General features: G+C 53.8%; 1 protein-coding gene across 7 annotated transcripts in view; it reads right to left on the reverse strand.

The window, feature by feature from the left end:
- Nucleotides 1-9,639: 9,639 nt before the first annotated feature.
- ZZEF1 (zinc finger ZZ-type and EF-hand domain containing 1) overlaps nucleotides 9,640-14,379 on the reverse strand; it is a 131,446-nt gene continuing 126,706 nt past the window's right edge. For all 7 annotated transcript variants that reach the window (XM_070061242.2, XM_070061240.2, XM_070061244.2 and 4 more), the window contains 3 exons: nucleotides 14,215-14,368; nucleotides 13,539-13,610; nucleotides 9,640-11,893 (listed from right to left, as the gene is read on the reverse strand). In XM_070061242.2, the coding sequence (XP_069917343.2) occupies nucleotides 11,813-11,893; nucleotides 13,539-13,610; nucleotides 14,215-14,368 (307 nt within the window). In that variant the 3' untranslated portion in view covers nucleotides 9,640-11,812. The remainder of the gene's footprint in view (nucleotides 11,894-13,538; nucleotides 13,611-14,214; nucleotides 14,369-14,379) is intronic.

Raw genomic sequence — 14,379 nt, forward strand, 5'->3', positions numbered from 1 at the left:
TTATTTATTTGAAAGTCAGAGTTACACAGAGAGGAGAGGCAAGAGAGAGAGAGAGAGAGAGAGAAAGAGAGAGAGAGAGAGAGAGGTCTTCTATCTGCTGGTTCACTCTCCAATTGGCTGCAACAGCCAGAGCTGGGCCGATTCAAAGCCAGGAGCCAGGAGCTTCCTCCGGGTCTCCTACGTGGGCGCAGGGGCCCAAGGACTTCAGCCATCTTCCACTGCTTTCCCAGGCTGTAGCAAAGAGCTGGACTTGAACTGGTGCCCATATGGGATGCTGGCGCTTCAGGCCAGGGCGTTAACCCGCTGCACCACAGCGCCAGCCCCCATTTTTCTTTTTTTTAAGATCTATTTGAAAGGTAGAGTTACAGAGAGACGAGGTCTTCCATCTGCTGGTTCACCCTGCAAACGTCTGGGCTTAAGCCAGGCTGAAGCCAGGAGCCCGGAACTCCACCGGGTTTCCCAGGTGGGTGCAGGGGCCCAAGCACCGGGGCCTCTTCCACTGCTTTCCCAGGCCCATCAGCAGGGAGCGGGATGAAGTGGAGCAGCCGGGACTGCTCAGGGACTGGCACGCATGCCACCTTCCCTGGCGGTAGCTGTACCCCTGGGCCCGTCTGCACAGTGCTTAATTGCACTTAATACGTTCTCTAACGTGTTTGTGCTCAGGCCTCCCGTGCGGTAGGACACGCATCCTGGTGCCTTGCCCGACTGCTCCATGCACGAGCCCTGGGAGGGGAGCAGGGGGCGCCCGGAGACCCGCGCCCACCCCCCGCCTGGTCCCTCCCTCCGGCCCTCGCCCACGCAGTTACACCTGGCCCGGCTGCCTCTGCGCGGGCGGCCCTCGTCCACTGGAGTGCTGGTCTTCGGGGACTTACCCTGGCTGCTGAGCGCTGTTTCATTGATCCCTCGGGATCAAACAACCTTTTGTTTTTCCGAGTTTACATCTATTTGTGATTCTGTGGACACATTTCAATCATGAGTAACCTCTGCGGGGGGGGGGGGGGGTACAGAAGAGCCTTTCTCCCCTTCCCCTGGGCCCAGTCTAAGCCCACCCGCCCCGAGGCTGCGGGACTTTTTCTGTCTGAAGTAGATATTTAACAGTCATCCATTCAACTACTATTTGGCAAGCGCCGGGCTCTAATCTGGACACGCAGTGATGAACAAATGGGTATTGGGTCTACCCCCGTCCAGCTAACAGTTTCACAGTTTCAGAGAGTCTGATGAAGAGCGACCCGTTAAGTCCAGGAGGACCCAGGAGGACCCAGGAGGACCCAGGAGGACCCAGGAGGACCCAGGGCCAGCGGCGGCCTCCTCCAGCGAGCCCCGCCCGGCTGAAGCTCCGCCCCCCGAGCGTGGGCGGGACTAACCGCCGGCTTTCAGCGATGAGGCGGAAGTGGTGCGGTGCCCCGTGGGTTTGTGGGTTATAAAATGACTGTGGCTTCCGGCCCAGGCGCGCTTGCTCTTGGGTATTCCCGCTGAGGGCCGGCGGCTGGCCTGAGACGCGACCTCTGGGGAAGCCCAGGTGTCATGGCGGACCACGGTGGCCCTCAGTTCAGGGCCCGGGGCGCAGGCAGGTCTGTTAGCCCAGGAAGTCTGCGAGGCACAGGAGCCCCGCTCAGACCCCGAGCCCGACGGGGAGAGTGTGTGCAGGGTGGAACTCCCGCCCTGTCGCTCAGAGCAGGGCCGGCCATAGCCACCCCGGTCCGTGACGCTGGCGGGCTTTTCCAGTTTTCAGCAGTGTCCTGCGGTTTTCACACGAAGTTTTGCACGTCTTTTGATACGTTTATTCATAAGTGCTTTACTCTCTTCAATGCTGTTGTTAATGGAATTCTTTTTAAAGATTTGTTTACTTATTTGAAAGAGTTACAGAGGAGAGAGGGGGGACAGAGGTCGTCCGTCTGCTGGTTCACTCCCCAAATGGCCACAACAGCCAGGGCTGGGCTAGGCCAGAAGCAGGAGCCAGGAGTCGTCCACATGGGTGCAGGGGCCCAGACACTTAGGCCATCTTACGCTGCTCTCCCAGGCACGTTAGCAGGGAGCTGGATCAGAAGTGGAGCAACCGGGACTCGAATCGGCGCCCATATGGAATGCCAGCAGTTCAGATGGTGGCTTTACCCACTACGCCACGGCATCAGCCCCATGGAATTATTTTTTGAAAAAATTTATTTTATTTATTTGAAAGGTACAGTTACAGAGGGAGAGATTTTTTCCATACAGTGATTCACCCCCCAAATGGCCCCAACAGCCAGGGTTGGGCCAGGGGCCTGAAACTCTACCCGAGTCTCTCACCCAGGTGGCAGGGGCCCAAGGACTTGGGTCATCTTCTGCTGCTTTCCCAGGCACTGCAGCAGGAGCTGGACGGGAGGCAGAGCAGTTGGGACTAGGCTGCCGTGCTCATATGGGATGCCCGTGTAACCTGCTGCACCACAACACTGGCTCCTGGAGTTTCATTTTTGGATTTCCCATTAGAAGTTTAGAGAAATGCAATTGATTTTTGTGTACTAATATTATATCCTGAAGTCCGGTTAATTCCTTTGTTAGTTTCAGTAAATTTTCATGGATTCGTCCGTGTTTTCACAAGTAAAAGATCCAGTCATCCAAAAGAAGGACTGGCTTTGCTTGTTTCCAAACTGGATGGATGCTGCTCCTCTTCTGGCCTGGCTGCCCTGGCTGGACTCTCCCACGTGATGCTGAGTAGAAGCAGTGAGAGCGGGCAGCCCTGCGTGGCTCCTGACTTAGGGAGAAGCATCCAGCATCCAGGTGTTTCATAGCCGCCCTTCACTGGGTTGAAGAAATTCCCTTCTCTCCTGAGGGTGTTTTTTTTTTTTTTTCTTTGAGAGTTTTTATCAGTAAATTGTTTTGCATTTTGTCAAATGCTTTTCCTCTATGTTTTGCAATGAACAGTTTTTTTTTTTTTTTTATCCTATTGATATGGTATGTTACATTGGTGTTTTGGGGGATGTTAAGCCAAGCTTGCTTTCATGTGGTAGATCTCTCTTGGTCATGGTGTAGAATTCTTTTGGTGCAGAATTTTTGATGTGGATTTATCTGGCTCTATCATGTTGAAGACTTTTGTGTCCTTACTCATAAAAGATGCTGATGTGTTGGCCGGCGCTGTGGCTCACTAGGCTAATCCTCTGCCTGTGCCGCCGGCACACCGGGTTCTAGTCCCGGTTGGGGCGCCAGATTCTGTCCCGGTTGCCCCTCTTCCAGGCCAGCTCTCTGCTGTGGCCCGGGAGTGCAGTGGAGGATGGCCCAGGTGCTTGGGCCCTGCACCCGTATGGGAGACCAGAAGCACCTGGCTCCTGGCTTCAGATCAGCGCAGCGTGCTGGCCGCAGCGGCCATTGGGGGATAAACCAACGGCAAAGGAAGACCTTTCTCTCTGTCTCTCTCTCACTGTCCACTCTGCCTGTCCAAAAAAAAAGATGCTGATGTGTGTAGTTTTCTAGTGATGTCCTCACCTGGTCTTGGGGGTCAGTGTAATACTGGCCTTACAGAATAGGTTGGGAAGCGCTCCCTTCTCTTCTGTTTTTGGAAGGGTTTGTGAAGAATTGGTATTAAATCTTCAAAGGTTAGGACTCCCCAGTGGAATCATCTGGTTGTGGGCTTTGCTTTGTGCATTGCATTTTGATTGCTAATTTAATCTCCTTACCTGTTATAGGACTACTCAGATTGTCTGCTTCTTCTTGAGTTAGTTTTGCTAGTTTGTATCTTTCTAGGAATTTGTCATTTCATCTAAGTTATTCATTTTGCTGACACACGATTGTTCATATTATCCCTGTAATTTCTTCATTTTTCTCCCTGGAAGACAGGTATTAATTTCCCCCTCTTTCATTTTTGATTCCAGTAATTTGAATCTCCTCTATTTTCTTGTTCAGTCTTGCTAAAGACTTCTCAATTTTGTGATCTTTTTAAAGAACCAGCACTTAGTTTCATTGATTTTCTCTGTGGGTTTTTTTTTTTTTTTTGTATTCTCTGTTTTATTCATTTCCACTCTAATCTTTATTCTACTTTCTTTAGGTTTAGGTTTAGTTTGCCACTTTTTTTTTTTTAAGATTTATTTATTTATTTGAAGGGCAGAGTTACAGAGGCAGAGGCAGAGAGAGACACAGAGGTCTTCCATCTGCTGGTTCATTTCCCAAATGGTCTTAACAGCCAGAGCTGGGCCCATCTGAACCCAGGAGCCAAGAGCTTCTTCTGGGACTCCCTCATGGGTGCAGGGGCCCAAGGACTTGGGCCATCTTTTGCTGCTTTCCCAAGTGCATTAGCAGGGAGCTGGATTGGAAGTGGAGCAGCTGGGACTCGAACTGGCACCCATATGGGATGCTGGTACTGCAGGTGGAGGTTTTACCTGCTAAGCCACAGCGCCGGCCCCAGGATCTTAAATAGTAATTCTCTTTAGTCTTCTTGTCATGGCACTGTTTAGTCCATTCACATTCAGTGTCATTATTGATACAGTTGGATATATGTCTGGCATTTCACTTTTTGTTTTCTGTGTGTCTCACATCTTTTTTCTCTTGTTTTTTTCTTTTGCATTAAATAAGTATTTTTAGTGCAGAACTTACATTAATATTCACATTTACTATTTCTTAAGTAATTCCTCCTCCCTCCAGCCCCCGTTTTTCCTGCATTATTCCCCTAGTTGTTGACGCAGGTATCTTAGCAGAATGGTTTACCAGAGAGCTGGTGTTCAGCGCAGCAGGTTGAGCCACCACCCAGGACACCTGCATCTGAGTGGCAGTTCGAGTCCCCTCATGGAAAACCCGGATGGAGTTCATGACTCGGGGCTTCAGCCTGGCTCAGCTGCAGTTGTTGTGGCCACTTGTCACTCTGCCTTTCAAATAAATAAATTGTTTTTTTTTTTTAAAGGAACAGTTTATCGGAATAGCTTCAGTTTCAATAAAACATAGAAACATTATTCCTATATTGTTCTCCCTTTGCATGTATTGTTACACATAAAATGTTACAAAGTCAATACATTATCATTATTACTTTATTTAAGGTTGTTGTTTTTTTGCAGAAGCTGAGAGAAGAAACAAGAGCACACATACACACATATATATATAGTGAGATCTTCCATCTGCTGGTTCACTCCCCAGACGGCTGTAGCTGGTCCGATCCAAAACCAGAAACCAGAAGCTTCTTCTGGGTCTCCCATGTGGGTGCAGGCACCCAAGCACTTGGGCCATCTCCGTTGCTCTTCCAGGCACATTAGCAGGGAGCTGGATCAGAAGTAGAGCAGCTGGGACTCGAACTGGTGCCTGTATGGGATGCCAGCACTGCAGGTGGATGTTTAACCCACTACACCACAGCACCAGCCCCACGTGGTGAGTTCTATGTGAACTTTTTCTCATAACTTTTTTGCCAGGGCTGGCATTGTTGCATAGAGGGTGAAGCCGCTGCCTGCAGTGCTGGCATCCCATATGGGTGCTGGTTGAGTCCTGGCTGCTCCACTTCCTATTCAGTTCTCTCCTATGGCCTGGGAAAGCTGCAGAAGATGGCCCGAGTGCTTGGGCCCCTGCACTCATGTGGGAGACCAGGATGGAGTTCCTGGCTTCTGGCTTTGGCCTGGCCCAGCCCCAGCTGTTGAGGCCATTTGGGAAGTGAATTAGCAGGTGGAAGATCTCTCTCTCTCTGTAACTCTGCCTTTCAAATAAATAAATACATCTTTTAAAAAGTGGAGGCAAAATAAGGACATTCCCAGATAAAAACTGAGTGCGTTTGTTCTAGGAGACCTGCCTTCCAAGAAACACGAAAGAAGGTTCTTCAGGCTGAAAGCGAGTGACCTCAGCTGGCTACGTGACCCCACGTGAAAAACCGGAGTGTGCGGAGAGAGGTAACCATGCAGTTATGGAAGGCAGTGTCGGCGCATACTGTCTCCCCTTAACTCAGCTCAAAGACATGAAACAATGAGTACTCAATACACCATGGGCCTGTTACATACAGAAACACAAGTAACAAGACAGGGGTGGGGTCTCCCTCTCTCTCTGTCTCTCTCTGTAATTGTGACTTTCAAATAAAGAAATCTTTAAAATAAAACAAAGTGAAACACAGAAAACCCAAAGTGAAACACAACACGGTGAGTTTTAGCGTATTCATCATTGTGTGCATCAGTACCTTGACACCACCATCTAATTTAAAGACACTCCTGTTATCCCCTATCTATTAAGATTGTTTTAATTTATGTTTTTATTTTGTTTGAAAGGCAGAGAGACAAAGAGATCTTCCATCTACTAGTTCACTTCCCAAATGCCTGCAACAGCCAAGGTTGGACCAGGGTGAAGCCAGGAGTCTGGAGCTCGAGCTGGTCTCCCACATGGGTGGTGAGAACCCAACCACTTGAGCCATCCCCTGCTGCCGCTCAGGGTGGGCATTGGCAGGAAGCTGGATCCTAAGCAGAGGAGCCAGGCCTTAAACCGGGTACTGCGATGCAGGACACAGGCATTCCCAGTGGTGTCTTAACTGCTGTGCCAGATGCCTCCTGTTTTTTTCCTTAAGATTTGTTTATTTATTTGAAAGGCAGAGTTAGAGAGAAGGAGAGACACAGTGAAAGAGAGAGGTCTTCCATCTGTTGGTTCAGTCCCCAAATGGCCACAACAGCCCGCACGGGGCTGAAGCCAGGAGCCAGGAACTTCTTCCAGGTCTCCCACGTGGGTTCAGGGGCCCCGGTATGTGGGACATCCTTCTGCTGCCTTCCCAGGCACATTAGCAGGGAGCAGGACTGGAAGTGGAGGAGCCAGGACTTGAATCGGCATCCATAAGGGATGCTGGCATTGTAAGTGGCGGGTTAACCTGCAATGCCCAAGTGGCCACCCGGCCATCTCTGTTTTTTTAAACAGTATTACTGAGAAGCACGCTCACACTAGGTCAAGTGGAAAGGAGACTGTCCCTGAGATGAAATGGGCCAACTAGAGCCAACCTCAGAGCAACAGGAGGCAGCAGGCCGCTGCTGGAGCGCTGAAGCCTCTCACTGTCATTTCTCTGACCTGCGGCAGCGTCTGCTCTACGGAGCTGTGGCCCCGCTTTGTAGCACAGGGCTCACGGCCGCTGCCCCAGTTTCACACACTCTTTATATCCGGGACTGGACACACAGTCTGTGTGTCCTAAAACTCAAAACTTCAGGGCTGGTGCTGTGGCACAGTGGGTTAAGCCACTGCCTGCCACACCGGCGTCCCATATGAGCACCAGTTCAAGTTCTGGCTGCTCTACTCCCCATCCCCCACCCTAGGAAAGCAGTGGAACACGGCTCAAGTACTTGGATCCTTGACACACACACACAGATTGGAGAGGGGAGAGGAGAGAGGGGAAAGGGGAGAGAGAGAGGAGGGAGAATGGGAAGAGATGCAGTGTTCAGCATAGCTAATACAGGGCTAAAATAGCAACTTTTAGGACCCTGTGGGCGCTGGGAAATGGATGCGTGTTCACACACACTGCCCCGCTTACTTTAGGTCCATGTAACCGCAAGACTCCCTTGTGCAGAGCTGGGGTGACTGCCTTGTGGTTCAGGTGCCCTCTTGGGTAGAGGGTGTCCCTGTGGGAATTGGCCCTTCCCATGGTCCCTCAGTCTGGAAAGAACTGAACTTGGGGGAGGCAAGAAGAGGGGCTGGTGGGAGGGGCTTCTGGCAGTGGGAAAGGCCATTCCTTCCCCTTCGGAAGCCTGCAGGGAAGGTGGCCCCTCCCCCAGTGACTTGCTCTTGACCATGGCACGTGCTGCAGACCCTGCCTGGCCTCAGCTGCGCAGGGGGAGTGGCTGAAAGGCTGTGCTAGAACCAGCCAGCATGACGAGGCCACCAGACCCCTGGGCTTCCCGGGGGAACAGCTTTGTGAGCAGGCTTCCTTCCCTCCAAGTGTTGACATCCTAAGGTAACTCACCTTTTGCAAATAACGTTAGTCACTGAGAAAGATGATGTCTCCATTGCTTGCTTGATTCTCCACAAATTTCAAATGACTTTTGCCTGGTGTAGAAAGTGTTCTACTTTTGTTTATTGTAAATTACATGCTGTATCCAGAGAGAAGAGACACACAGAACGACTGTCTAGCAGCTTGATTTTGTCTTGAATCCCATGGCCTGCCACTAAATGACCCTTTCTGTTGGCACCTGCTTGATCCTGGAGTTCATTCTTTCTCATGAAGCCTCATGTTTCCACACCTTGTCCAGATGCCTGCCAGCACGTGTGGACTTTTTTTTTCTTTTTTAAATATTTATTTATTTACTTATTTATTTGAGAGTCAGAGTCAGAGAGAGGAGAGACAGAGAAGGAGGTCTTCCATCTGCCGGTTCACTCACCAAGTGGCTGCAACGGCCGGAGCTGAGCCGATCCGAAGCCAGGAGCCAGGAGCTGCTTCTGGGTCTCCCTTGTTGGTGCAGGGGCCATAGCCAAGAGCCAGGAAACAGATGCTGGCGCTGCAGGCAGAGGCGTCACTGCCTACGCCACAGCGGCAGCCCCTTGTGGATTCCTACACTCACTAAGGGCTCTGCTTGCCCGCTGCATGTTGGGCACCTTGCCTGGCAGATGGCTGCAGTGACTCACGGTGGCAGCGGGAGGATCTCCCAGGCACAGCTTCTGCCCAGTGGTCCTGGATGGCAGCCTGCGGACTCCTGGGCCTCTGCAGTGGTTTTTTATGTTTATTTCTTAAGAAGTTATCTGTTTATTTGAAAGGCTGAGAGTGAGAGCGAATCTTTTTAAATGGCTGCAACGGCTGGGGCTTTGCCAGGTCTAAGCCAGGAGCCTGGAACTCCATCCAAGTCTCATGTGAGTGACAGGGGCTCTAGTACTTGGGCCATCTTCTGGTGCCTTCTCAGCCAGGCGCATTAGCTGGGAGACGGGTCAGAAGGAAGCAGCCTGGACTCGAACCAGTGCTGTGCTATGCGATGCCAGCGCCACAGGCAGCAGCTTAGCTCGCTGGCCACGCTGGCCTCCTGAGTAGCTTGCTAAACATGAAGTTCCATCAGGGCCGGATGACATCGGTGTGAACAGCTCAGAGTGAAGTGTCACGGGAAGGCTCGGTGACGCCCAGCAGCCAGGTGCAAAAGGAGCAGGGAGACACTGCTGGGGTCCTTTCAGGTCCACCCTCAGCTCAGGAGCCCAGGAGGGAGCCGGCACCTCAGGGGATATCATGTGTGTGTGCGCACCTCTGGAGAGCTGTGCAGAAGGGAGAGGCCCAGGTGAATGAGAGCCCAGGGATCGCCTGGGGAGGGAGGTGCGGCCCCCTCCCTGAGGGCTGCAGTCCTGGCTCCGTGTGATGGGAAGGGGTTAACGGTCCAGCAACATTCAGGATGGGGCTAGAGGGCCTGCTTCCGTCCACTGACCCTGAAGCCCGTGGGCGCCACTCCATGTGCAGTGCGTGTGGAATGATCTCCACGAGAGAGACGTGAGCAGGGAGAAATAAAGCACACACACAGCTGTGCTTTTTTATATAGAATTTGTACAATATATTTCTCTTCATTTGCATATTTTACTCATAGCTTAACATTCTTTTTACAGGCTGAACTCACTCAGCTCATATAATCAAAATTCTTTCTTTCAACCAAATAAGAAAAATTCAAAATCGTAAACCCGTAAGAAAACAAATTAAAAACAATGATGAAAATAAGTCACTCCTCTCATTAGGAACAGTGTCTGTTTGTACAATATATATGATTTGGAACAGAATTTCTTTAGAGATTAGGCACATGTTTCCACAACACCTTATGCCTGCCAGGTTTCTCTCCATCCAGGCAGTCTTGCCTCCTAAGAAGGGTCAAAAAGTGTTGATCTCGATGGGAATCCTTTGGGATGCTGCTGCTCCAGGCTGGAGACCAGGAAGGGAGTTGGCCCGGCTCTGCAGTGCCACCAGGTGGCCAGAAGCAGGGGCACGATGGGCTGCAGGGAGCCTCGCCAGGGCCCAGGCAAGGGCAGCAGCTGTGTGTGAAGGAAACTCAGGCCTGTTCTATGCAAACTGAAGAACAGGGAGACCAGAACAGCGAAGGTGGGGCGTGGAGAGAAGCTATGAGGAGTCCAGCATTTATTTACAGTGGCTTTTCCTGATGAGTGGTTGGGAAGAGAGCTGGTGGTAGCTGTCACGAGTGGGAGGAGGTGACCCCTATGCCCTAACAGTCTGCCCTGTTTTAGTCAGTCGGAAGTGTGGAGGGTGTGGGTGGCGCATCTTCCCATTTGCCTTCCAGGCCCAGAGTGGGGCCTCTTCCCAACACAGACCAGCTCTGTGACAGCCCTCCAGGGAAACGCCTTGTGGTGACAACTACTTGAGTCTGAGTGGCAGAGAACGTGGGACCTCCGTTGTGGGTACAGGCAACTTGCAAAGCAAGATTGGTTTGCCCAAGACCAAAAGATGGGATAGGGGTTTCCACCCAGGAAACAGCACTGCCGCCTCACTCCCCACCCCCACTCCCCAAACCATGGGAATCAGGCCAGGCATGCCTGGACATCAGGGCAGAAAGGCCTGAGGCCACGGAGCTTGCCTGTTCCTGGCTCCTGTGACCACCCCCCCCCAGCCCCACCCTCTGCAGGATGGTTCCACCTGCCTGGGGCTGGGACTTGGCCGAGAACCTGATTTTGAGCCTGAAGGCCGCTGCACCTTGGCCTTCTCACAAAGCAAAAGTGCAGGAAGATGCCCCAGCCCTGCAGGCTCCAGCCTCCCAATCCAGACCTGTGCAGACGCTGCCAACAGGTCCTCAGAGGTCAGGGGCCACGCCAGGCCACGACTAGGCCAAGTGGTCAGGCGTGGCCCTGGCTGTGCTGGCCCCTCGGGTCTGGCCCAGACACTTGCCCTTTCATGGCAGCGGCCGCAGGCATTCTGCCTTCCCGCCAGTCCCACTGCGGCTGGTGCGGCGCCTGCGTGCCAATCCTGCTCACCCTCCACAGCGCGACTCTGGCAAGAGAACAACATTCAGCACTTCAGGGCAAGATGAAAACCATAAAAAGGAAAATGGGAAACAGCATATGCGAGAGCTAGTGTGGTTATTGCTGGATGAGCGACAGCCAGATGACCCCGCCGTCCTGGAGGTGGTGGCGTGACACTGTCCCCAGGCCGTCGCCCAGAAGTGAAAGCAAGCGGGTTTCTGGTTCACTCCCACCACGAGAGCTCCCCTGAGGGCACCTCAGAGCCATAGGTGCAGAAGCTAAAGACGATTCCTTAGGCTGCCGCTCGCACACCAAGGGATTTGACCGCAATGACTGGTCCCCTGGTCACTCCCCTGAGACCCTCTATGGGAACTGTGTGGCTTTGCTCTAAAAACACGAGGTGGGAACTGAACAACAGCTAACATGCTGCGCGGTGCCAGTGTGTGGGGCGCTCTACAGGCTTTCCTGAGGGCACTTGCTCTCAGCCAGGAGTCCCCGGGTGGCTGCGGCCAGGCAGGGAGCTAGCGTGACGCCTGCTTTTGCCTTGGTTGCTTGGAGGTCGGAGGAGGCTGGGAGGGGCTCCCGCCAGGTTTGGTCTGGTTTGAATCACCCAGACTCGAGAAGCAAGAGTGAAGAGGAGCTCCGGGGGAGGCCACTGCTGCAGAGGCCCTGCTGGGAAAGGTGGCCTGGGCCTTGCCTGACGGCAAGCGTGCAGCTCCAGCTCAGCTGAGACAAGGCCTCTCCAGAGAGACGGCGCCAGGTTTCCTGGCACCTGTGGCTTCTGTGGGTCTCATCGTGGAGATGGCCGATCCCTGAACAGCCGTCTCCGGCACCTCCTGAGCGCCCTTCTGAGGAAGTCTGCTCGGCACATCCGCACGTCTGGCCGTGCACGGGAGTTCCTGAATGAGCGCAGGGGTCTGCTCCACAGCCCCCGTGGACAGTGTAGCTGGTCCCATGCATGCCACACCGAGGGCTAGCATTCCACATTCCAGAGGCAGGTGGCCTTGTTCGGGTAGTTGATGGCCAGGCTGATGGCGGCAATGTTCTGCAGAGCCTGTGGGTGGAGAAAGAGTCGCAAGCCAGCCTCTGGTTGACGGAGTGCTGAAGCACCAGACCCAAGGCTGAGCACGACGGAGGGGACGGGGTGGGCACCTGGGATGAGCCGGACTGGTTTCCCTCCCCCGGGTGCCACAGGCTAGAGTTAAGAGCTGAAGAGCTACTGGGACCACAAGAAAACTCCACATTTAAGGCGGAATGAGCACAGCCCCAGCAGGCAGTCACAGGCCCAGGTGGGGGTGTCTCAGAGGGTGCCACCAGTCGCAGAGGTCTGGGGAAACAGTACAGACGCGCAGGAGAACAAAGCACTGGTGCTGGGGAGCCCAGGACACTGGGGTGGGAGGGCACTGGGAGTGCGGGTGCCTGGAGGCCAGACTGTCCTGTGTGCTGCAGGCGGCAGGAACGGGGAAGGGGTGGCAGGTGGGACATGTCTGGATGCGCAGTCTGAACCCTGGGCCAGTAAACTGGATGTGCTGGGGGAGGGCAGCTGAGGGCCAGGAAGGGTCCTCAGGGAGGCTGCCCTGCTGTTCCTGGTGTCTAGAGTGTCACGGCTCTGAGACGTGATGTCAGGAACTGGAGTGGTGGCAACATGGGCGGCCATTTGGAAGGAAAGGAATTGTTACTCTGCCTGGGTCTCAGGAGAAACCCCCCCTCCCCCCCGTGCTTCCTGTGTGGCTCAGCCCCACCCCGCATTAGCAAAGGAGAGCCCTCCTGTCGGGAGCAGTTGCCAGGGACAGAGTCCCAGACCCGCAGCCGGGTGCCCACCCATGTGACCCCGGTGGGGCTGGGCCCATCTTCCAGGTGTGCTAGCCACCTGTGAGGCCAAGGTCTGCAGATCGGGCCTGGCGGCTCCCAGTGCCATCCTGGGGCTGCAGGTCCATTCTCCACTTTGGTCCTCTCATGAGGACACGGTGGAGTCTCCCAGAGGCTGCTGCAGATGCGAGATTGAATGCAGATGAGACCTGTGTGCAGCTGTGTGCAGTAAGCCAGATGTCAGAGGGCCGTGAAACGGAACACAAGGCTAGCCTTCGCAGTGGTGTTTTGAAAAATAAGAACTGTGCTTCACAAAACAGGCTATTTATGTTAATATGAGATAGACTGACTATTGCTTTTTTAAAACAAATCGATAGCTAAATGTTTAGACGTTTTGTTTCATTTCTGAGCTGAGCTGTACATTTCAAGTTGCATGCACATTCTAACGGTATACACTCATCTCCACAGTGACCACGCACGCGCTTTCTGGGCCCTGAGCAGGTTAGCAGTGCGAAGGGTCCTGAGACCAAACAGCTGTCAAAAGAGGGCTCTCACGCCAGGGAAGCAAATGACATCCAAAAATATCTGCAATCTCACTCGATGGAAACTTCAGGGACCTGCCAAACTAAATTCAAGGCAGGGGTTGTTTGGTTTAAAGACACACATTCCTGCTAGTGTGTTCTGACCCCCGGCTTAACACGGATGACGCTGACAAATGGCCCGCCTGCCTCCGAGCACCAGGAGGAAGTGACTGACTTGGAACAGAGCTCCGTGTAAACTCGGGCTGGATTCTGCACTCCTGACGCAGTCTGTCCTGGCAAGGGGGAGGTGGGGACACCTGCCACTGGGAGTTGGCCCCAGATGGCCAGCTCTGCGAGGGGAGGGAGTACCTGTGCCGCACAGCGGAGAAGGTGGTCGTCCGTGGTTAAGGCCAGCAGGTACTCCTGCAGCAAGCCGAGCTCCTGTAGAGAAAGCGTGGGCTCTGTGAGGCAAGGGTGGCATGAGGCCGGATGCCCAGCACACCTGCAACAGGCCACAGCCACGGGGCTGCCCACCCGCACACACAGAGGCCTTGAGGCCCCTCATCGCACTGCCTCCTCGGAGCCACCAGAGGAGCCTGCCGGGGGGAGCCAGGTGCCTGCTTCCAGGGTTGGCTCTGCCCTGACCCAGCCACAAGGTGACCGGAAGGGGATGCCTCCCTGATTCCTCGCATATGAAGGGAGGGGATAAAAGGCCCTTTCATCTCTCACAATCAATGGGTCCATTGTGCTGGCAGGGAGGGAGGAGGAGGAAGGAGGAACTCATCCGTTTTATTTTCCAAAACTCACTATTGTCAAGGGCTGAGACCAGGCACTTGTCCCCCTTTGGCTTTAGGCCTCACAAAATAAGCAGGGTTGGTGCTGACCCAAGGCCCTCCCAGGGCTGGGGCGAGGCAGGCACCACATACGTTAGCCACACCTGCGCCCTAATGCAGGGCTACAAGCCCCCAGCAACGGGGCTGTGACCTGAGCCCTGCCCTGCTGCAGGAGGCAGCGAGCGCAGGGTGGGAAGCAGGCAGGGCCTCACCTGGGCACGGTTCTCGGTGACAAAGAAGAGCTCGGTGAGGGCACGGTGCAGGGGGAGAAGAATGCCGGGCTGCGTCACATCCTCAAACAGGGCGTACTCCATGTGGGTGAAGAGCTGCCACAGGGGCCTCAGCAGCGTGAGGTCACAGAGGTCACTGTGGGAGGG

Source organism: Oryctolagus cuniculus, chromosome 17, assembly GCF_051225735.1.
Source record: "Oryctolagus cuniculus isolate XC-2025 breed Fujian yellow rabbit chromosome 17, ASM5122573v1, whole genome shotgun sequence".
NCBI classification, from domain to species: domain Eukaryota; kingdom Metazoa; phylum Chordata; class Mammalia; order Lagomorpha; family Leporidae; genus Oryctolagus; species Oryctolagus cuniculus.